The sequence below is a fragment of the Tachyglossus aculeatus genome, chromosome 2 (assembly GCF_015852505.1).
Source record: "Tachyglossus aculeatus isolate mTacAcu1 chromosome 2, mTacAcu1.pri, whole genome shotgun sequence".
In the NCBI taxonomy this organism is placed as follows: domain Eukaryota; kingdom Metazoa; phylum Chordata; class Mammalia; order Monotremata; family Tachyglossidae; genus Tachyglossus; species Tachyglossus aculeatus.
In genome coordinates, this window is record NC_052067.1 from 80,168,254 (window position 1) to 80,193,275 (window position 25,022).

The 25,022-nt window shown below is 47.3% G+C and overlaps 1 protein-coding gene across 1 annotated transcript in view; it reads left to right on the forward strand.

Annotated features, from left to right (window-relative positions):
• The first annotated feature begins 18,189 nt into the window (after positions 1-18,189).
• IFNGR1 (interferon gamma receptor 1) overlaps positions 18,190-25,022 on the forward strand; it is a 30,225-nt gene continuing 23,392 nt past the window's right edge. Inside the window, exon 1 of the mRNA XM_038767510.1 lies at positions 18,190-18,307. Within this exon, the coding sequence (XP_038623438.1) occupies positions 18,190-18,307 (118 nt within the window). The remainder of the gene's footprint in view (positions 18,308-25,022) is intronic.

A 25,022-nucleotide genomic window follows, 5' to 3' on the forward strand; every position in this document is an offset into this window, starting at 1 on the left:
GTCCAGTGCCTTGGATACAACCAACCTTCTGGTGTTGCAGACAGGTTCATGTTACGGGAAGAACGAACCCTGATTTGGTGCCCCATTCTAGCCAAGACAAGTAGCATGAAAATACATGCCCCTGTACCTTGATCTTGTCTATCTCACCACTGATTCAAAGCTTTATTAAATACATACCTTCTCCAGGGGACCTTCCCCGAATGAACCCTCATTTCCTCTTCTCCCACTCCCTTATGCGTCACCCTTGCACTTGGATAAGACACCCTTTGTTCACCTCACCCTCAGCCCCACAGCACTTATGTAAATATCCTTAATTTATGTATTTTAACGTCCACCTCCCCGCCAGACTGTAAGCTCGTTGTAGTCCGAGAATCTGTCTACCAGCTCTGCTATATTGTACTCTTCCAAGTGTTTAGTACTGTGCTCGGCAATATTAAGTGCTCCATAAATAGGACTGACTGATTGATTGCTGGCCTTGGGGGGATTTTGTTGTTGCTATTGTTGTTTTAGAAATAAAATGAACATGAGGCATCTCATTTCATCTCTCCCCCTGGTCCAGGGATCAGCCAGGGAAAATCAATCAATCAATCAATCAATGGTATTTATTGAGCACTTCCTCCATGCAGAGACTGTACTAAGCGCTTAGGAGAGTACACTACAACAGAATTAGCGGACCAGATTCCCCCTCCTCGCCCATAATGAGTTTACAATCTAGAGGAGATGAGCCAGGACAGGGGAGGGAAATGTGACTTCCTGTTTCCCTCCGCTGCAGCCACCACTCCAATGCCCAGGAAAAGGAGAGGCACAACAGAGGAAAATACATTTTCCTGCCTGCTCTGGGGCCTGGAAAAATGAACCAGAACACCAGAGGAAAGCATGTTTTCCTACTTCCCCTGCTCTGGAAGCTGGGAAAAGAGCAGGGCAGAGGAGGAAACTACCCATACCCCAATATTCAGTTGGCCTGGATCCCTTCCTCCTGAGCTTCACAGGAAATCCCTATCTCCCTCTTCCCAGGTTCTGTCTTCTTCTTGGAAGCTCCATCCATTCATTCAATCATTCAGTCATATTTATCAAACACTTACCGTCACAGAGCACTGTACCAAGCACTTGGGAGAGTAAAATATAGCAGAGCTGGTAGCCCCCTCACCACCCCACACTTCATAATTTATACTGTGCAGAGAGCCAGCTGGAAGGATCCATAAAGCACTGCCCTAGGGGATCATCTTAAAGGATTTCACCTGACATTTCACCTGGGAGTCAAAAGGACCTGGGTTCTAATCCCAGCTCCACCACTTATCTTCTGTGTGACCTTGGGCAAGTCACTTCACTTCTCTGGGCCTCAGTTACCTCATATGCAAAATGGGGTTTAAGATAGTGAGCCTCATCTGGGACAGGGACTGTGTCCAGCTGATTATCTTGTATCTAACCCAGCGCTTAGAACAGTGCCTGGCACATTGTAAACATTTAACAAATACCATAAAAAAATCCACAAGCAAAATTCACTAAATTTGCTAACATTCACCAAAATTTGCAGGGATCATGTCTATTAACTTTATTTTACTTCAGGACTGGGATTGTGGGAGGGGAGGAAGCAGGGTTGAGGTTTCCTCCCAGGGCACAAGTCTGTGCTGCCTGAGGTCTGCTTCCCATGAGGCAGGAGGAGGAGACGAAATGAAAAGCGCTTAGTACACTGCTCTTCATGACTATATCTAATTCCCACCTCTCCCCATGCTCAGTACAGTGCTCTGCACACAGTAAGCACTTAACAAATGCAATCACTACTGCTAAAAGCAGCAAATATTATTAAGTGTTTATTAGGGACCAAACAAAAGAAAATGGGTTTAAAGATGTTTAACAAAGAACTTTTTGACTGGATGACAAAAACCTGAAACTGGCTACCAATGGAATCTTTATTCCTGGGAATCTTTAAGAACAAACAGACAAACTTGGACATTTTGAACATTATTAGACTTAGAGGCAAGGGGCGGGACTATATGACCACTTAAGATTCCCCCGCAGATTTCTCTGTGCTCACAGAGACGTGTAATTAGCATTCATGGAAAGCAGCATGGCACGGGCCTAGGAGTCCGAAGGTCATGGGTTCTAATCCTGGCTCTATCACTTGTCTGCTATGTGACCTAATCACTTCACTTCTCTGTGCCTCAGTTACCTCATTGGTAAAATAGGGATTGAGACTGTGGGCACCAATTAGGACAGAGAATGTGTCCAATCTGATTCGTTTGTATCCACCTCAGCACTTAATACAGTGCTTGGCACATAGTAAGGGCTAAACAAATACCAAAATTATTATTATCCATCTAGGTTCATAGGGGAGTCTTTATCACTGTCTCTTTTGCCTCCTCTGCCTCCCTACCCCTAACTGTGAGGATGCCTCAAGGCATCCCCTTCTAGTCTCCATCTACACCCACACCCTTGGGGAGCTTATCCACTCCCAAGGCTTCCACTACCATTTTTATGCTAATGACCCCAAATCTACCTCTCCAGCCCCAAACTCTCCTCATTTCTGCAGTCTCACATTTCCCCCTGCCTGCAGGACATCTCTACTTGGATATCCCATGATCGATCGCTTCAGACTCGACACGTCCAAAACTGAACTTCGAATCTTCCTCCCTGATCCAAACTCTCTCCTCCCTCCTACTTTCCCATCACTGTAGACAGCACCAATCGATCCATCAATCATATTTATTGAGTGCTTGCTGTGTGCAGAGCATGGTACTAAGCATCTGGGAGAGCACAGCATAACAGAACTGGTAGACATGTTCCCTGCGTACAATGAGCTTACACCCTTACCCACGACCTTGGCATTATGCTTGATTCATCTCTCTCTTTCAATTCACATATTCATTCCATCACTAAATCTTGTCAATTCTGTCTCTACAACATCAGAATTTGCTCCTTTCTCTCCTTCCAAACTGCTACCACATTGGTTCAAGCACTCGTCATGTCCCACCTTAACTACTACATCAGCCTCCTCGCTGACCTCCCTCCAGCCTCTCCCCTCTCCACCTCACACTTCACTCTGTTGCATGGATTATTTGTCTAAAAACCATTCTGCATCTATCTCCCCACTTCTTAAGTGCCTCCAATCGTTGTCCACCCATTTTCCCCAACAAACATAAACTCCTTACCATTGGATTCAAGCTCTCTTACACTTGCTTCTCTCTCACTACAACCCAAGTTACACACTTCACACTCTTCTAATAACAACCTATTCATGGTCTCTCTCTCTCTTGCCTCACCCACTATCAACTCCTTGTTCCCCCTCCTGCTTGGAATAATAATAATAATGTTATTTGTTAAGTGCTTAGTATGTGCCAAGCACTGTTCTAAGCACTGTAGCGTGGCTCAGTGGAAAGAGCGTGGGCTTGGGAGTCAGAGGTCATGGGTTCTAATCCCGGCTCTGCCACTTATCAACTGTGTGACTTTGGGCAAGTCACTTAACTTCTCTGTGCCTCAGTTACCTCATCTGTAAAATGGGGATTAAGACTGTGAGCCCCATGTGAGACAACCTGATGGCCTTGCATCTTCCCCAGTGCTTAGAACAGTGCTTGGCACATAGAAAGTGCTTAGCAAATACCAAAATTATTATTATTATTACATGGTAATCAGGTTGTCCCATTTCTCACAGTCTTAATCCCCACTTTACAGAGGAGGAAAATGAGGCACAGAAATGTTCTGACATGTCCAAGGTCACATAGCAGAGAAGTGGTGGAGCCGGGGTTAGAACTCACATCCTTTGACTCCCAAGCCCATGCTTTTTCCACTAAGCCACACTCTTCTCGACTCCCTGTGCTCTACATAAAGGAGTTTAGCCCTCTCCCATTTTCAAGGCACTACTGAAATCACATTTCCTCCAGGAAGCCTTCCGTGATTAGTCTTTCATCCCCACCCCCACACTATCTTCCCTCCCTACTGTTTTTCCTATGCACTCTTTCCCACCCTCAATCAATTAGGTAATTCCCTGACCCATTCCCACACACCTTTGTACCCTCACCTGTAGTTTATTTAATGACTCTCTCTCCCTTTAGGCTGTAAGCTCCTTGAGACATAGTGTTTATTAAATTTATTGTATTCTCCCAAGTTCTTAATAGCACACCCTGCACAAAGTGCTCAGTAAATACCTTTGATGGGTTGCTTAATTTTTGAGAATCAAGAACAAAAATTAAATTTAAGTCACCTCTTCCAGAGTCTGTATTTTTGCTATGCTTCTGGTACAAACACAATAGCAGAGTAGAGTGCTTTCCTTCAATAATGTCCATCTGTCTGGGTGCATGATGTTGGATTGGAAGGAGCAGTCACTATTGACAATACCACAGAATCCTCCCTATCTCACAGGTACATAACCTTGGCATTATCTTCAACTCATCTCTCTCACACAACCCACATATTCAATCTGTCATCAAATCCTGTCAGTTCAACCTTCACAACATCATTAAAATCCACCCTTCCCTCTCATCCAAATTGCTACTGTGTAGATACAAGCACTTATCCTAACCCACCTTGATTGCTGCATCAGGCTCCTCACTTACCTTCTTGCCTCCTTTCTCTCCCCACTTCATTCATTCATTCATTCATTCATTCATTCATATTTATTGAGCACTTACTGTGTGCAGAGCACTGTACTAAGCGCTTGGGAAGTACAAGTTGGTAACATATAGAGACGGTCCCTACCCAATAGCAGGCCCACAGTCTAGAAGGGGGAGACAGACAACAAAACAACACACATTAACAAAATAAAATAAATAGAATAGTAAATATGTACAAGTAAAATGAATAGAGTAATAAATCTGTACAAACATATACACAGATGCTGTGGGGAGGGTAAGGAGGTAGGGCGGCAGGGGGAGGGGGAGAGGGAGAGGAAGAAGGGGGCTCAGCCTGGGAAGGCCTTCTGGAGGAGGTGAGCTCTCAGTAGGGCTTTGAAGGGAGGAAGAGAGCTAGCTTGGTGGATGTGTGGAGGGAGGGCATTCCAGGCCAGGGGGAGGACATGGGCCGGGGGTTGATGGCGGGACAGGTGAGAACGAGGCACAGTGAAGACGTTAGTGGCAGAGGAGCAGAGGGTGTGGGCTGGGCTGTAGAAGGAAAGAAGGGAGGTGAGGTAGGAGGGGGCGAGGTGATGGACAGCCTTGAAGCCGAGAGTGAGGAGTTTTTGCCTGATGCGTAGGTTGATTGGCAGCCATTGGAGATTTTTGAGGAGGGGAGTAACATGCCCAGAGAGTTTCTGCACAAAGATGATCCAGGCAGCAGCATGAAGTATAGATTGAAGTGGTTAGAGACAGGAGGATAGGAGTTCAGAGAGGAGGCTGATGCAATAATCTAGTCAGGATAGGATGAGAGATTGAACCAACAGGGTAGCGGTTTGGATGGAGAGGAAAGGGCAGATCTTGGCGATGTTGCGGAGCTGAGACAGGCAGGTTTTGCTGACAGATTGGATGTGAGGGCTGAACGAGAGAGCAGAGTCGAGGATGACACCAAGGTTGCGGGCTTGTGAGATGGGAAGGATGGTAGTGCCGTCAACAGTGATGGGAAAGTCAGGAAGAGGGCAGGGTTTGGGAGGGAAGATAAGGAGTTCAGTCTTGGACAGATTGAGTTTTAGATGGCGGGCAAACATCCAGGTGGAGAAGTCTTAAAGGCAGGAGGAGACACGAGCCTGAAGGGAGGGAGAGAGAGCAGGGGCAGAGGTGTAGATTTGGGTGTCATCAGTGTAGAGATGATAGTTGAAGCCGTGGGAGCGAATGAGTTCACCAAGGGAGTGAGCGTAGATAGAGAACAGAAGGGGACGAAGAACTGACCCTTGAGGAACCCCTACAGTAAGGGGATGGGGGGTGGGGGGAGGAGGAACCCACAAAAGAGACTGAAAATGAACGGCTGGAGAGATAAGACGACAGAGTTTGTGAAGCCAAGGTTGGATAGCGGGTTGAGAAGAAGGGGGTGGTCCACAGTGTCGAAGGCAGCTGAGAGATCGAGGAGGATTAGGACAGAGTATGAGCTGTTGGATTTGGCAAGCAGGAGGTCATTGGTGACCTTTGAGAGGGCAGTTTCCGTGGAATGTCGGGGACAGAAGCCAGATTGGAGGGGGTCGAGGAGAGAGTTGGCCTTGAGGAATTCGAGGCAGTGGGTGTAGATGACTCGTTCTAGGAGTTTGGAAAGGAATGGTAGGAGGGAGATAGGGCAGTAACTAGAAGGGGAGGTGGGGTCAAGAGAGAGCTTTTTTAGGATGGGGGAGACGTGGGCATGTTTGAAGGTAGAGGGGAAGGAACCAGTGGCAAGTGAGCATTTGAAGATGAAAGTTAAGGAGGGGAGGGGGGACGGAGTGAGAGATTTCATAAGATGAGAGGGAATGGGGTTGGAAGCACAGGTGGCTGGAGTAGCACTTGAGAGGAGGGAGGAGATCTCATCTGAGGATACTGCTGGGAAGAATGGGAGAGTAGTGGAGAGGGTTGAGAGCCAAGGGGTTGGAGAAGGGGGAGGAGTGACTTTGGGGAGCTTAGACCTGATGGAGTTAAATTTACTAATGAAGTAGGAGGCCAGATCGTTGGGGGTGCGGGACGGAGGAGGAGGAGGAACAGGGGGCTTGAGAAGGAAGTTAAACGTACGGAAGAGCTGATGGGGATGATGGGTATGGGTGTCAATAAGGGAGGAGAAATAGTTTTGTCTGGCAGAGGAGAGGGCAGAGTTAAGGCAGGAAAGGATAAACTTCAAGTGAACGGCAGTCATTCATTCATTCAGTCGCGTTTATTGAGCGCTTACTGTGTGCAGAGCACTGTACTAAGCACATGGGAAGTACAAGTTGGCAACATATAGAGGTGATCCCTACCCAACAACGGGCTCACAGTCTAGAATAGGAAGACAGACAACAAAACAAAACAAGTGGATAGGTGTCAAGTTGTCAGAACAAATAGAATTAAAACTAAATGCACATCATTAACAAAATAAATAGAATAGTAAATATGTACAAGTAAATAGAATAGTAAATATGTACAAGTAAAATAGAGTAATAAATCTGTATAAACATATATACAGGTGCTGTGGGGAGGGGAAGGAGGTAGGGCGGCGGGGGGAGGGGGAGGAGGAGAGCGAAAAGGGGGCTCAATCTGGGAAGGCCTCCTGAAAGAGGTGAGCTTTCAGTAGGGCTTTGAAGGGAAGAAGAGAGCTAGCTTGGCGGATGTGCAGAGGGAGGGCATTCAAGGCCACGGGGAGGACGTGGGCTGGGGGTCGACGGCGGGACAGGTGAGAATGAGGTACAGTGAGGAGGTTCGTGGCAGAGGAGCTGAGGGTGCAGGCTGGGCTGTAGAAGGAGAGAAGAGAGTTGGGGTAGGAGGGGGTGAGGTGATGGAGAGCCTTGAAGCCGAGAGTGAGGAGTTTTTGCTTGATGCGTAGGTTGACAAGCAGCCACTGGCAGTCCATACGTGACTCTGCTGCCCCAATCATTTTTCTAAAAAAATAGTTCAGGCCATGTTTCCCCACTCCTGACAGTGGTTACCCATCCACCCCCACATCAAACAGAAATTCCTTACCATCAGCTTTAAAGCACTCAATCAGCGTACCCCCATCTACCTTACCTCACTGATCTCCTACAGCCCAGCCTACACATTTTGCTTCTCTAGTGCCAGCTTGCTACTGTGCTTTGATCTCATCTATCTCTCAGGCAACTCCTTTCCTACATTCTCCATCTGGCCTGTAACTCCATCCCTCTCCATATATACCGTACTACCACTCTCCCCTCCTTCAAAGCCTTGGTAAGATCACATATTCTCCAAGAGGCATTCCCTCATTAAGCTCTCTTTTCCCCAACTTCCTCTCCCTTCTGATACCCTATCACCACTCTCCCCGCCTTCAAAGCCGTAGTAAAATCACATATTCTCCAAGAGGTCTTCCCTCATTAAGCCCTCTTTTCCCCAACTTCCTCTCCCTTCTGCGTCATCTATGTACTTGGATCTGTATGTTTTAAACCCTTGAGATTCACCCCACGGTCAGCCCCATTTATGTATATATGCTTAATTTATTTAGTTAGAATAATGCCTGTCTCCCCCTCTAGACATTAGGCTTGTTGTGGGCAGGGAGCATGTCTACCAATCCTATTATATTTTACTTCCAACCACTTCATCTAGTGCTCTGCACACAGTAAGTGCTTAATCATCATCATCATCATCATCAATCGTATTTATTGAGCGCTCACTATGTGCAGAGCACTGTACTAAGCGCTTGGGAAGTACAAATTGGCAACATATAGAGACAGTCCCTACCCAACAGTGGGCTCACAGTCTAAAAGGGGGAGACAGAGAACAAAACCACACATACTAACAAAATAAAATAAATAGAATAGATATGTACAAATAAAATAAATAAATAGAGTAATAAATATGTACAAACATATATACATATATACAGGTGCTGTGGGGAAGGGAAGGAGGTAAGAAGGGGGGATGGAGAGGGGGGCGAGGGGGAGAGGAAGGAAGGGGCTCAGTCTGGGAAGGCCTCCTGGAGGAGGTGAGCTCTCAGCAGGGCCTGGAAGGGAGGAAGAGAGCTAGCTTGGCGGATGGGCAGAGGGAGGGCATTCCAGGCCCGGGGGATGATGTGGGCCGGGGGTCGATGGCGGGACAGGCGAAAGCGAGGTACGGTGAGGAGATTAGCGGTGGAGTAGCGGAGGGTGCGGGCTGGGCTGGAGAAGGAGAGAAGGGAGGTGAGGTAGGAGGGGGCGAGGTGATGGACAGCCTTGAAGCCCAGGGTGAGGAGTTTCTGCCTGATGCGCAGATTGATTGGTAGCCACTGGAGATTTTTGAGGAGGGGAGTAATATGCCCAGAGCGTTTCTGGACAAAGATATTCCGGGCAGCAGCATGAAGTATGGATTGAAGTGGAGAGAGACACGAGGATGGGAGATCAGAAAGAAGGCTGATGCAGTAGTCCAGACGGGACTTAATAAATACCATTGGTTGATTGATTAATTCAGGCAAAGAACCTTTATTTTTGCTTATGTATATGTAAATATACATTTACTTTTATATTCATATATTTACATACATTTGTATAATGATGGTATTTCTTAAGTGCTTACAACGTGACAGGCACTGTACAAAGTGTCAGGGTGGCTACAAGCAAACTGAGTTGGACATAGTCCCTGACCCATGTGAGTCTCACAGCTTCAACCCCCATTTTACAGAAGAGGGACAGAGAAATGAAGTGACTTGCCCTAGGTCACACAGCAGACAAGTGGCAGAGCCAGGATTAGAACCTATGACCTTCTGACTCCCAGTTCTGTGCTCTATCCACAACACCATGCTGCTTCTCATATAAACATAGGTAACTGGCCTTCATTTTCAAAGATGATGCTATTGATGGTGAGCTCCCACCCATGCACACAGAGCTGGCTGAAAAGAGCAGTGTAAGATGGACATGCCTCCCTGCACTGTTTATGAGTAAGGATAGATCTTTGTTGAGCTAATGGGTTGGTCCCCTAAAGGCATGGCTTTCTGCTTTTTATTCTGTTTCTTTGTTTCCCATCTTCTCAAAGCATTGCTCAAATAATAATAATAATAATAATAATAATGATAGCATTTATTAAGCACTTACTTTGTGCAAAGCACTGTTCTAAGCGCTGGGAAGGTTACAAGGTGATCAGGTTGTCCCATGGGGGGCTCCCAGTCTTCATCCCCATTTTACAGATGAGGGAACTGAGGCCCAGAGAAGTGAAGTGACTGGCCAAAGGTCACACAGTTGACAAGTGGTGGAGCCTGGATTAGAACTCATGACCTCTGACTCCAAAGCCCGGGCTCTTTCCACTGAGCCATGCTGCTTCTCAAAGAAAGCAGCACCTCTCTGGGTAGCTGCCCACGAGGCCACTGTGTCTGTTTCTGTAGTCCTCCCAAAGCCAATGGCTGTCACATTGTTGAGGCTGTCTCTAAAGTGTTTTTCTGCCCTCTGGGCTTTTGTGTGCCCTTTCAGTTCCTCTTCACAGCTGCTTGTGTATTCTGCTGACATCCATTTTCCACACAGCTCCCCCAACTCCCCTAAACAGACTTGTGTTGCTGTGACCACTGATTCAGTGCTAGTGAGCTGAATGTGTTCCAAGCTCTCTTTTTAGGGTAATCCTGTTCTTCCATTAGATGTTGATTCTATAGCGCTCAGGAGCTTAAATTTTGCTAGGATTAATATGAAAACAGTACCTGTAATAAAAGCAATACTACTTCCCCTCCTTGCCCTGCTTCCCACTCCAGTGGTAAGTGACAGGAGAACAGTGTATTCCTGTGTGTGGACCCCAGAATTCATTTAAAGTCTATCGTAGTGAAAAACTTCTCGACGGGGTTTCCTGAGCGGTTCCATCAGCAGCATCCTCTGGGTCCTTTGCAGGATCAAATGGTGAGATGGGGTCACCAACAAAGGAGTCCTGTGGCCAACTCCTGCAGCAATCCTGAAGCGATATTCACCCAGCAGGACTTGTGAGGAAAACGGATGACAGCAGGGCACCCAAGGGAAGCCGAAATGGGAACCTACGCCAACAGGAACAGCAGAACAAATATTTTTAAAAGATACTAAAGCCGGGGTGGAAAGTTAAAAGTTCTGCCCAGAATGCTGCTCCTGTCTGTGGTGAGAGGGCTTCACAAGGGACGAGTCCACCCCAGACCCACGTGAGCTGGGACGCGGCCTCATGCCAGCCAAAAGGAACGGCACCATGATGAAAACATGTTCATCTTGGACTTTTTACATTACCAAAGCTGCATTCTGACCCATTCCAGTTTAGTCGTAGTGCCGAGCACAGCAAAGTAAAACCCCACGATAGAGCTCTCCTTTTTTGGCATTAGGGCTATTGAACTTCAATACCAGTTCTGCTTTTGGCAATCTTGCAAACATATATAGCTCCCAGGTTCATCTTGGATTAAAGGCTTCCCTTCCCTTTTGGCTGACTTGAATGGCATGATTATAACCATCTCGATTTAGCACAGATCATGGAAAATCTATTGAGCATAATGGCATCTCTGATCTCTTTTTGTCTCTTTGCTGAGTACGATGTGAAACAAAATACTTTGAAAACTACATGCTTACACGTGTACCCATCTGAAATCTAATTTAAAATATTCTATCATTGATCTCTTTACATTATTTCCTTCATTAGTTTTCTTACACTTAACACTCTATTGTACTTCAGGGAAGGTTTCAGGGAGACAGAAAGGCCTTTTCTAATCAGGCCCTCTTATTCCCTATTCACCCTCCCTTCTAATTCTCCTATGCTTGGAACTGTTCCCCTTAAGCACCTCATATTTGCCCCACCCCCAGCCCCATAGCCTAGAGGAACATATAATAATAACTTTATTTATTTGTATTGATGTCTGTCTCCCCCCAGGACTCTAAGCTCACTGTGGACAGGGAATGTCACTGTTTATCGTTGTACTGTACTTTCCCAAGCGCTAAGTATAGTGCACTACACACAGTAAGCTCTCAATAAATATGATTGAATGAATGAATGATAATTGGGGTATTTGTTAAATGCTAAACGCTGGGGTAAAAACATGATAATCAGATCTCGCATGGGGCTCACAGGCTAAGTAGGAGGAAGAACAGGTATTGAATCCCCGTTTTGCAGATGAAGGAGCTGAGTCCTAGAGAAGTTAAGCAGCTTGCCCAAGATTATTAATAATAATAATAATAATGATGGCATTTATTAAGCACTTACTATGTGCAAGGGGAGGTTACAAGGTGATCAGGTTGTCTCATGGGAGGTTCACAGTCTTCATCCCCATTTTACAGATGAGGTAACTAAGGCTCAGAGAAGTTAAGTGACTCACCCAAAGTCACACAGCTGACAACTGGCAGAACCGGGATCCGAACCCATGGCCAATTACACAGCAGTAAGTGGCAGGGCAGGTATTAGAACACAAGTCCTCTGATTCCCAGGCCTGTGCTCTTTCCAATAGGCCACACTGCTTCCTTCTTTCAGTCATTAATTTAATATCTGTCTTCCTCTCTAAACTGAGCCCCCTTTTTCCTCTCCTCCTCCCCCAGCCCTACCTCCTTCCCCTCCCCACAGCACTTGTATATATTTGTACAGATTTATTACTCTATTTATTTTACTTGTACATATTTACTATTCTATTTATTTTGTTAATGATGTGCATATAGCTATAATTCTATTCGTTCTGACTATTTTGACCCCTGTCTCCATGTTTTGTTTTGTTGTCTGTCCCCCTCTTCTAGACTGTGAGCCCGTTGTTGAGAAGGGACCGTCTCTATATGTTGCTGACTTATACATCCCAAGTGCTTAGTATAGTGCTCTGCACACAGTAAGTGCTCAATAAATATGATTGAATGAATGATTGAATGAATAAGCATTGCATTTCCCCAAGGGCCTAGTATAGTGCTTTGCACACAGTAAGTGCTCAATAAAAAAGCAGAGGCAAAGGTGACTCACTTAACTTCTCTGTGTCTCAGTTTGCTTATCTGTAAAATGGGGATTCAATGTCTGTTCTCCCTCCCTACTTAGACTGTGAACCCCACATGGGACAGGGACCGAGCTCGACCTGACTTGTATCTACCCCAGCACTTAGAACAGTGCTTGACACATAATAAGCACTGAAGAAATACCATTACACTGTAAAAACACTATTGATGGACTGAAACTAGCAACAAGAACTGCAAGTAGTAAGTGCATCAGTGCAACAACGAATGCTATTTTAGCGCAAATGGTGGGAGGCCGAATATCATGTCTTCTTGCTCTATTGCATTCCCTAAAGAGCTCACTTAGCATAGAGTCCTGCACAAAGTAAGCACTTTGTGCTTCCTCAACACCAACGCCAACGTCGACTTCCTCAACACCAACTCTCTCCTTGACCCCCTCCAATCTGGCTTCCGTCCCCTACATTCCACGGAAACTGCCCTCTCAAAGGTCACCAATGACCTCCTGCTTGCCAAATCCAACAGCTCCTACTCTATCCTAATCCTCCTCGACCGCTCAGCTGCCTTGGACACTGTGGACCACCCCCTTCTCCTCAACACGCTATCTGACCTTGGCTTCACAGACTCCGTCCTCTCCTGGTTCTCCTCTTATCTCTCCGGTCGTTCTTTCTCAGTCTCTTTTGCAGGCTCCTCCTCCCCCTCCCATCCCCTTACTGTGGGGGTTCCCCAAGGTTCAGTGCTTGGTCCCCTTCTGTTCTCGATCTACACTCACTCCCTTGGTGACCTCATTCGTTCCCACGGCTTCAACTATCATCTCTACGCTGATGACACCCAGATCTACATCTCTGCCCCTGCTCTCTCCCCCTCCCTCCAGGCTCGCATCTCCTCCTGCCTTCAGGACATCTCCATCTGGATGTCCGCCCGCCACCTAAAGCTCAACATGTCGAAGACTGAGCTCCTTGTCTTCCCTCCCAAACCTTGTCCTCTCCCTGACTTTCCCATCTCTGTTGACGGCACTACCATCCTTCCCGTCTCACAAGCCCGCAACCTTGGTGTCATCCTCGACTCCGCTCTCTCATTCACCCCTCACATCCAAGCCGTCACCAAAACCTGCCGGTCTCAGCTCCGCAACATTGCCAAGATCCGCCCTTCCCTCTCCATCCAAACTGCTACCCTGCTCATTCAAGCTCTCATCCTATCCCGTCTGGACTACTGCATCAGCCTTCTCTCTGACCTCCCATCCTCGTGTCTCTCTCCACTTCAATCCATACTTCATGCTGCTGCCCGGAATATCTTTGTCCAGAAACACTCTGGGCATATTACTCCCCTCCTCAAAAATCTCCAGTGGCTACCAATCAATCTGCGCATCAGGCAGAAACTCCTCACCCTGGGCTTCAAGGCTGTCCATCACCTCGCCCCCTCCTACCTCACCTCCCTTCTCTCCTTCTACTGCCCAGCCCGCACCCTCTGCTCCTCCACCGCTGATCTCCTCACCGTACCTCGCTCTCGCCTGTCCCGCCATTGACCCCCGGCCCACATCATCCCCCGGGCCTGGAATGCCCTCCCTCTGCCCATACGCCAAGCTAGCTCTCTTCCTCCCTTCAAAGCCCTACTGACAGCTCACCTCCTCCAGGAGGCCTTCCCAGACTGAGCCCCCTCCTTCCTCTCCCCCTCCTCCCCCTCTCCATCCCCCCTGCCTTCCCTCCTTCCCTTCCCCACAGCACCTGTATATATGTACATATGTTTGTACATATTTATTACTCTATTTATTTATTTTACTTGTACATATCTATTCTATTTATTTTATTTTGTTGGTATGTTTGGTTTTGTTCTCTGTCTCCCCCTTTTAGACTGTGAGCCCACTGTTGGGTAGGGACTGTCTGTATATGTTGCCAATTTGTACTTCCCAAGCGCTTAGCACAGTGCTCTGCACATAGTAAGCACTCAATAAATACGATTGATGATGATTCAACTTGTACTTCCCAAGCGCTCAGTACAGTGCTCTGCACACAGTAAGCGCTCAATAAATATGATTGATTCATTCATTCAACTTGTACTTCCCAAGCGTTTAGTACAGTGCTCTGTGCACAGGAAGCGCTCAATCCATACGATTGAATGAATGAATGAATATGAATGAATGAATTATTTTACAAAATAAAATAAATAGAATAGATATGTACAAGTACATATGCACAAGTAAAATAGAGTAATAGAGTAATAATAAATAGAGTAATAATGGATGGGGAGGGGGAGAGGAAGGTGGGGGCTCAGTTATTGAGCGCTTACTATTCATTCATTCATTCAACTTGTACTTCCCAAGCGCTTAGTACAGTGCTCCGCGCACGGGAAGCGCTCGATCATTACGATTGAATGAGTGAATGAATGTGAATGAATGAATTATTTTACAAAATAAAATAAATAGAATAGATACGTACAAGTAAAATAGAGTAATATAATAGAGTAATAATAAATAAATAGAGTAATAGTGGATGGGGAGGGGGAGAGGAAGGAGGGGGCTCAGTGGAAAGAGCCTGGGCTTTGGAGTCAGAGGTCGTGGGTTCGAATCCCGGCTCCACCACAAGTCTGCTGTGTGACCTTGGGCAAGTCACTTAACTTCTCTGTGACTCAGTTCCCTCATCTGTAAAATGGGGATGAAGACTGTGAGCCCCACGTGGGACCACCCGATCACCTGGTAACTTCCCAGCGCTTAGAACAGTGCTTTGCACATAGTAAGCGCTTAATAAAGGCCATTATTATTATTATGAATTACTAAGCGTTTACTATTCATTCATTCAACTTGGACTTCCCAAGCGCTTAGTCCAGTGCTCCGCGCACGGGAAGCGCTCAATCCCTACTGAGAGCTCACCTCCTCCAGGAGGCCTTCCCAGACTGAGCCCCTTCCTTCCTCTCCCCCTCGTCCCCCTCTCCATCCCCCCATCTTATCTCCTTCCCTTCCCCACAGCACCTGTATATATGTATATATGGTTGTACATATTTATTACTCTATTTATTTATTTATTTATTTATTTATTTTACTTGTACATTTCTATCCTATTTATTTTATTTTGTTGGTATGTTTGGTTCTGTTTTCTGTCTCCCCCTTTTAGACTGTGAGCCCACTGTTGGGTAGGGACTGTCTCTATGTGTTGCCAATTTGTACTTCCCAAGCGCTGAGTCCAGTGCTCTGCACATAGTAAGCGCTCAATAAATACGATTGATGATGATGATGATCACCCGGTAACTTCCCAGCGCTTAGAACAGTGCTTGGCACATAGTAAGCGCTTAATAAAGGCCATTATTATTATTATGAATTACTAAGCGTTTACTATTCATTCATTCAACTTGGACTTCCCAAGCGCTTAGTCCACTGCTCCGCGCACGGGAAGTGCTCAATCCCTACTGAGAGCTCACCTCCTCCAGGAGGCCTTCCCAGACTGAGCCCCTTCCTTCCTCTCCCCCTCGTCCCCCTCTCCATCCCCCCCATCTTACCTCCTTCCCTTCCCCACAGCACATGTATATATGTTTGTACATATTTATTACTCTATTTATTTATTTATTTTATTTGTACATATCTATTCTATTTATTTTATTTTGTTAGTATGTTTGGTTTTGTTCTCTGTCTCCCCCTTTTAGACTGTGAGCCCACTGTTGGGTAGGGACTGTCTCTATGTGTTGCCCTTCCTTCCTCTCCCCCTCGTCCCCCTCTCCATCCCCACCGCCTTACCTCCTTCCCTTCCCCACAGCAGCCGTATATATGTATATATGTTTGTACATATTTATTACTCTATTTATTTATTTGTTTATTTTACTTGTACATATCTATTCTATTTATTTTATTTTGTTAGTATGTTTGGTTTTGTTCTCTGTCTCCCCCTTTTAGAGTGTGAGCCCACTGTTGGGTAGGGACTGTCTCTACATGTTGCCAATTTGTACTTCCCAAGCGCTGAGTCCAGTGCTCTGCACATAGTAAGCGCTCAATAAATACGATTGATGATGATGATGATCACCCGGTAACTTCCCAGCGCTTAGAACAGTGCTTGGCACATAGTAAGCGCTTAATAAAGGCCATTATTATTATTATGAATTACTAAGCGTTTACTATTCATTCATTCAACTTGGACTTCCCAAGCGCTTAGTCCACTGCTCCGCGCACGGGAAGAGCTCAATCCCTACTGAGAGCTCACCTCCTCCAGGAGGCCTTCCCAGACTGAGCCCCTTCCTTCCTCTCCCCCTCGTCCCCCTCTCCATCCCCCGACCTTACCTCCTTCCCTTCCCCACAGCACCTGTATATATGTTTGTCCATATTTATTACTCTGTTTATTTGTTTATTTTAGTTGTACATCTCTATTCTATTTATTTTATTTTGCTAGGATGTTTGGTTTTGTTCTCTGTCTCCCCCTTCTAGACTGTGAGCCCACTGTTGGGTAGGGACTGTCTCTGTGTGTTGCCCTTCCTTCCTCTCCCCCTCGTCCCCCTCTCCATCCCCCCCATCTCACCTCCTTCCCTTCCCAACAGCACCTGTATATATGGATATATGTTTGTACATATTTATTACTCTATTTTATTTGTACATTTCTATTCTATTTATTTTATTTTGTTAGTATGTTTGGTTTTGTTCTCTGTCTCCCCCTTTTAGACTGTGAGCCCGCTGTTGGGTAGGGACTGTCTCTATGTGTTGCCAATTTGTACTTCCCAAGCGCTGAGTCCAGTGCTCTGCACATAGTAAGCGCTCAATAAATACGATTGATGATGATGATGATCACCCGGTAACTTCCCAGCGCTTAGAACAGTGCTTGGCACATAGTAAGCGCTTAATAAAGGCCATTATTATTATTATGAATTACTAAGCGTTTACTATTCATTCATTCAACTTGGACTTCCCGAGCGCTTAGTCCAGTGCTCCGCGCACGGGAAGCGGTCAATCCCTACTGAGAGCTCACTTCCTCCAGGAGGCCTTCCCAGACTGAGCCCCTTCCTTCCTCTCCCCCTCGTCCCCCTCTCCATCCCCCCCATCTTACCTCCTTCCCTTCCCCTCAGCACCTGTATATATGTATATATGTTTGTACATATTTATTACTCTATTTTTTTATTTTACTTGTACATATCTATTCTATTTATTTTATTTTGTTAGTATGTTTGGTTCTGTTCTCTGTCTCCCCCTTCTAGACCGTGAGCCCACTGTTGGGTAGGGACTGTCTCTATGTGTTGCCCTTCCTTCCTCTCCCCCTCGTCCCCCTCTCCATCCCCCCCATCTTACCCCCTTCCCTTCCCCACAGCACCTGTATATATGTTTGTCCATATTTATTACTCTATTTATTTATTTTACTTGTCCATATCTATTCTATTTATTTTATTTTGTTAGTATGCTTGTTTTTTTTTTCTGTGTCTCCCCCTTTTAGACTGTGAGCCCACTGTTGGGTAGGGACTGTCTCTATATGTTGCCAATTTGTACTTCCCAAGCGCTTAGTACAGTGCTCTGCGCACAGTAAGCGCTCAATAAATATGATTGATTGATTGCCAATTTGTACTTCCCAAGCGCTTAGTACAGTGCTCTGCACACAGTAAGCGCTCAGTCAGTACGACTGAATGAATGAATGAGTGTGGGGGGGGGTGGCGCGCGGACGGAGGGAGGGAGGGAGGGTGCGCGCGCCGCCGTGGCCAACCGGCGCGAGGGCCGGAAGTGACGTCAGCGGCGGGGGGGTCTGGCGGTTTGAGCGCTCCCCGCGCCAGTGCGGCGCAGGGCAGCGCCGAGGGCGGTCGCAGGGCGTGCGGCTGCCGCGATGAGGAGGCCGGGCGGGGGTCCGGGGGTCCCCTCCGCCATCTTCGTCTTCCTCGCCTTCCTCCCCCTCTCCCGCCCGGGGCTGCCCGCCACGACCGGGACCCAGGCCCCCGCCTCAGGTACGGGGCGGGCGGGGCCGGGGGGCGCCGCTGGGGGACGCCGGCGGGGCACCCGTTTCCATGGCAACAAGGGCGGGAGCCGCCCTTAGTCCGGCCGCGCGCACGCGCGCGGGGGGGGGGGGCGGTCCGCGAGCGTTCGTTCATTCATTCATTCATTCATTCATTCATTCAATCAGTCGTATTTACCGTGTGCGGAGCGCTGGACGCAGCGCGTGGGAAAGTCCACGTTCATTCATTCATTCAGTCGTGTTGACCGTGTGCGGAGCGGTGGACTGCTAAGCGCTTGGGGGCCTCAGTTACCTCATCTGTAAAATGGGGATGAAGACTGTGAGCCCCGCGTGGGACAACCTGATCCCCTTAAAAACTCCCCAGCGCTTCGAACAGTGCTTTGCACATAGTAAGCGCTTAGTAAATGTCATTGTAAAAAAAAAAGTCCAAGTTCATTCATTCGTTCAGTCGCATTTAGTGAGCGCTCACTGGGTGCGGAGCGCTGGACTGAGCGATTGGGGAAGTCCAAGTTCATTCATTCATTCAGTCATATTAACTGTGTGCGGAGCGCTGGACTAAGCGCTTGGGAAGTCCAAGTTCATTCATTCATTCGTTCAGTCGTATTTAGTGAGCGCTCACTGGGTGCGGAGCGCTGGACTAAGCGCTTGGGAAGCACAAGTTCCTTCAGTCAATCGTTTTGAGCGCTTACTATGTGCGGAGCGCTGGACTAAGCGCTTGGGAAGTACAAGTTCATTCATTCGTTCAATCGTATTTAGTGAGTGCTCACTGTGTGCGGAGCGCTGGACTAAGCGCTTGGGAAGCACAAGTTCATTCACTCAATCGTATTGAGCGCTTACTATGTGCGAAGCGCTGGACTAAGCGCTTGGGAAGTACAAGTTTATTCATTCATTCGTTCAATCGTATTTAGTGAGCGCTTACTGTGTGCGGAGCGCTGGACTAAGGGCTTGGGAAGTCCAAGTTCATTCATTCATTCGTTCAGTCGTATGTAGTGAGCGCTCACTGTGTGCGGAGCGCTGGACTGAGCGCTTGGGAAGTCCAAGTTCATTCATTCATTCAATCGTATTTACTGTGCGAAGCGCTGGACTAAGCGCTTGGGAAGTCCAAGTTCATTCATTCATTCGTTCACTCGTATTTCGTGAGCGCTCACTGTGTGCGGAGCGCTGGACTGAGCGCTTGGGAACTCCAAGTTCATTCATTCATTCAATCGTGTTGACCGTGTGCGGAGCGCTGGACTAAGCGCGTGGGAAGGCCACATTCATTCATTCATTCATTCAATCGTGTTGACCGTGTGCGGAGCGCTGGACTAAGCGCTTGGGAACTCCAAGTTCATTCATTCATTCAATCGTGTTGACCGTGTGCGGAGCGCTGGACTAATCAATCAATCAATCGTATTTATTGAGCGCTTACTATGTGCAGAGCACTGGACTAAGCGCTTGGGAAGTACAGATTGGCAACATATAGAGACAGTCCCTACCCAACAGTGGGCTCACAGTCTAAAAGGGGGAGACAGAGAACAAAACCAAATATACTAACAAAATAAAATAAATGGGATAGATATGTACAAGTAAAATAAATAGAGTGATAAATATGTACAAATATATATATATATATATATATATATATATATACATATATACAGGTGCTGTGGGGAAGGAAAGGAGGTAAGATGGGGGGATGGAGAGGGGAACGAGGGGGAGAGGAAGGAAGGGGCTCAGTCTGGGAAGGCCTCCTGGAGGAGGTGAGCTCTCAGTAGGGCCTTGAAGGGAGGAAGAGAGCTAGCTTGGCGGGTGGGCAGAGGGAGGGCATTCCAGGCCCGGGGGAGGACGTGGGCCGGGGGTCGATGGCGGGACAGGCGAGAACGAGGTACGGTAAAGTCCAAGTTCATTCATTCATTCGTTCAGTCGTATTTAGTGAGCGCTCACTGTGTGCGGAGCGCTGGACTGAGCGCTTGGGAACTCCAAGTTCATTCATTCATTCAATCGTGTTGACCGTGTGCGGAGCGCTGGACTAAGCGCGTGGGAAGTCCAAGTTCATTCATTCATTCGTTCACTCGTATTTAGTGAGCGCTCACTGTGTGCAGAGCGCTGGACTGAGCGCTTGGGAACTCCAAGTTCATTCATTCATTCAATCGTGTTTACTGTGTGCGGAGCGCTGGACTAAGCGCGTGGGAAGTCCACGTTCATTCATTCATTCAATCGTATTTACCGTGTGCGGAGCGCTGGACTAATCAATCAATCAGTCAATCGTATTTATTGAGCGCTTACTATGTGCAGAGCACTGGACAAAGCGCTTGGGAAGTACAGATTGGCAACATATAGAGACAGTCCCTACCCAACAGTGGGCTCACAGTCTAAAAGGGGGAGACCGAAAACAAAACCAAACATACTTACAAAATAAAATAAATGGGATAGATATGTGCAAGTAAAATAAATAAATAAATAGAGTAATAAATATGTACAAATATATATACATATATACAGGTGCTGTGGGGAAGGAAAGGAGGTAAGATGGGGGATGGAGAGGGGAACGAGGGGGAGAGGAAGGAAGGGGCACAGTCTGAGAAGGCCTCCTGGAGGAGGTGAGCTCTCAGCAGGGCCTTGAAGGGAGGAAGAGAGCTAGCTTGGCGGATGGGCAGAGGGAGGGCATTCCAGGCCCGGGGGAGGACGTGGGCCGGGGGTCGATGGCGGGACAGGCGAGAACGAGGTACGGTGAAGTCCAAGTTCATTCATTCATTCATTCGTTCACTCGTATTTAGTGAGCGCTCACTGTGTGCAGAGCGCTGGACTGAGCGCTTGGGAACTCCAAGTTCATTCGTTCAGTCGTATTTAGTGAGCGCTCACTGGGTGCGGAGAGCTGGACTGAGCGCTTGGGAACTCCAAGTTCATTCATTCAATCGTATTTACCGTGTGCGGAGCGCTGGACTAAGCGCTTGGGAAGTCCAAGTTCATTCATTCATTCGTTCAGTCGTATTTAGTGAGCGCTTACTGTGTGCGGAGCGCTGGACTGAGCGCTTGGGAACTCCAAGTTCATTCATTCAGTCGTATTTACCGTGTGCGGAGCGCTGGACTAAGCGCTTGGGAACTCCAAGTTCATTCATTCGTTCAGTCGTATTTAGTGAGCGCTCACTGTGTGCGGAGCGCTGGACTGAGCGCTTGGGAACTCCAAGTTCATTCATTCATTCAATCGTATTTACCGTGTGCGGAGCGCTGGACTAAGCGCCTGGGAAGTCCAAGTTCATTCATTCATTCGTTCAGTCGTATTTAGTGAGCGCTTACTGTGTGCGGAGCGCTGGACTGAGCGCTTGGGAACTCCAAGTTCATTCATTCAATCGTATTTACCGTGTGCGGAGCGCTGGACTAAGCGCTTGGGAAGTCCAAGTTCATTCATTCATTCGTTCAGTCGTATTTAGTGAGCGCTTACTGTGTGCGGAGCGCTGGACTGAGCGCTTGGGAACTCCAAGTTCATTCATTCAATCGTATTTACCGTGTGCGGAGCGCTGGACTAAGCGCTTGGGAAGTCCAAGTTCATTCATTCATTCGTTCAGTCGTATTTAGTGAGCGCTCACTGTGTGCGGGGAGCTGGACTAAGCCCTTGGGAAGTCCAAGTTCATTCATTCTTTAGTTTTTCTTTAATATGTTACGAAGGAAAGGTTTCATAAGTTGTTTTTGTAGGAAATAGTGATCAACGGAGGCATATTTGACCCCACTTTGCAGCTGGCTGTAAGGGAGATTGAGGAAAGGGATTATTTATCCCACATGACCCTGAAGGTAATTATCAGAGCAGGTAATTGTCTGCCTGGGTCTTCTGGGTTCTCAGAGATGGGGGATTATGAGGGGAGACAAGATCCTGCTCCCCTGCTTTCCACTCCCCATTGTGTACTGGGAACCCTCACCTGTATATATGTATATATGTTTGTACATATTTATTACTCCATTTATTTATTTTACTTGTACCTATCCTATTTATTTTATTTTGTTAGTATGTTTGGTTTTGTTCTCTGTCCCCCCTCCTAGACTGTGAGCCCACTGTTGGGTAGGGACTGTCTCTATATGTTGCCAGTTTGTACTTCCCAAGCGCTTAGTACAGTGCTCCGCACACAGTAAGCGCTCAATAAATACGATTGATGATGATGATGATTCATTCAATCGTGTTAAGCGCTTACTATGTGCGGAGCGCTGTCCCAAGCGCTTGGGAAGCACAAGTTCATTCATTCAATAGTATTGAGCGCTTACTATGTGCGGAGCACTGTCCTAAGCACTTGGGAAGTACAAGTTCATTCATTCAGTCGTATTTATTGAACACTTACTGTGTGCGGAGCACTGTCTTAAGCGCTTGGGAAGCACAAGTTCATTTATTCAATCGTATTGAGCTCTTACTATGTGCGGAGCACTGGACTAAGCGCTTGGGAAGTCCAAGTTCATTCATTCATTCGTTCAGTCGTATTTAGTGAGCACTTACTGTTTGCGGAGCGCTGGACTAAGGGCTTGGGAAGTCCGAGTTCATTCATTCATTCGTTCAATCGTATTTAGTGAGTGCTCACTGCAGAGCGCTGAACTAAGCGCTTGGGAAGCACAAGTTCATTCATTCAATCGTATTGAGCACTTACTATGTGCGGAGCACTGTCCTAAGCGCTTGGGAAGTACAAGTTCATTCATTCATTCAGTCGTATTTATTGAGCGCTTACTGTGTGCGGACCACTTAAGCGCTTGGGAAGCACAAGTTCATTTATTCAATCGTATTGAGTTCTTACTAAGTGCGGAGCACTGGACTCAATGAAGTTCATTCATTGATTCGTTCAGTCGTGTTTAGTGAGCGCTCACTGTGTGCGGAGCGCTGGACTAAGCACTTGGGAAGTCCAAGTTCATTCATTCATTCATTCAATCGGATTTAGTGAGCGCTTACTGTGTGCGGAGCCCTGGACTAAGCGCTGATTCATTCATTCATTCAGTCGTATTTATTGAGCGCTTACTGTGTGCGGAACACTGGACTAAGCGCTTGGGAAGTCCAGTTGGCAACATAGACGGTCCCTATCCAACAGCGGGCCCGCAGGCTAGAAGGGGGAGGCAGACAACAAAACATTAACAAAGTAAAATAAATAGAATAAATATGAGGGTTGTCGCCATCCGCCAACCATGACATTAAGAAGCAGCGGGGCTCAGTGGAAAGAGCCTGGGCCTGGGAGTTGAGGGCGTGGGTTCCAATCCCGCCTCCAAAACTTGTCAGCTGGGTGACCTTAGGCAAGTCAGTTCACTTCTCTGGGCCTCAGCGACCTCATCTGTAAAATGGGGATTAAGACTGTGAGCCCCCCGTGGGACAACCTGATTACCTTGTATCCCCCCCCACCTCAGCGCTTAGAACAGTGCTTGGCACATAGTAAGCGCTTAACAAATGCCATCATTATTATTATTGGGAGTCAGAGGTCGTGGGTTCTAATCCCAGCTCTGTCACGTGTCTGCTGTGTGACCTTGGGCAAGTCACTTCTCTGGGCCTCAGTTCCCTCATCTGTAAAATGGGGGTGAAGACTGCGAGCCCTACGTGGGACAACCTAATGACCTTGTATCACCCCCAGCGCTTAGAACAGTGCTTTGCACATAGTAAGCACTTCACAAATGCCATCATTATTATTATTGGAAGTCAGAGGTCATGGGTTCTAATGCTGGCTCCGCCACATGCCCGCTGTGTGACCTTGGGCAAGTCACTTCTCTGGGCCTCAGTTCCCTCACCTGTGTAATGGGGGTGAAGACTGTGAGCCCCACGTGGGACAACCTGATTACCTTGTCTCCCCCCCCCCCCCCCCAGCGCTTAGATCAGTGCTTGGCACATAGTAAGCACTTAACAAATGCCATCACTATTATTATTGTCATTACAAGGTGATCAGGTTGTCCCAGGTGGGGCTCACAGGCTTCATCCCCATTTTACAGATGAGGGAACTGAGGCACAGGGAAGTGAGTAATACTAGTGGTATTTGTTAGGCATTTACTATGTGCCAAGCACCGTTCTAAGCGCTGGAAGTGATACAAGGTGATCAGGTTGTCCTAGGTGGGGCTAACAGGCTTCATCCCCATTTTACAGATGAAGGAACTGAGGCACAGAGAAGCGAAGTGACATGCCCAACGTCACACGGCTGACAAGCCGTGACTGTGACGGTCTAGACTGTGAGCTCGTTGTTGGGTAGGGACCATCTCTATATGCTGCCAACTTGTGCTTCCCAAGCGCTCTGCACACAGTAAGCGCTCAATAAATACGATTGAATGAATGCATGAACAAGTGGCAGAGCCAGGATTAGAACCCACCACCTCTGACTCCCAAACCCGCGCTCTTTCCACTAAGCCACGCTGCTTCTCCTAGCACTTCCTATGTGCCAGACACTGTACTAAGCGCTGGGGTGGGGATACAAGCAAATCCGGTTGGACACAGTCCCCGGCCCACATAATAATAATAATAATAACAGCGTTTGTTAAGCACCTACTATGTGCAAAGCACTGTTCTAAGCGCTGGACGGGGCTCACAGTTGCGATACCCATTTTACAGGCGGGGGAACTGAGCCACAGAAACGTCAAGTGACTTGTTCAAGGTCACAAGGCAGTATGGGAAGAAAGATGGTACTTTGTTTTAGCATCCACCCCGAGCATGGGGAGGGGCAGGGAGTGGCCAGACAGGTTCCCCACAGCACCTGTATATATGTACACATGTTTGTACATGTTTA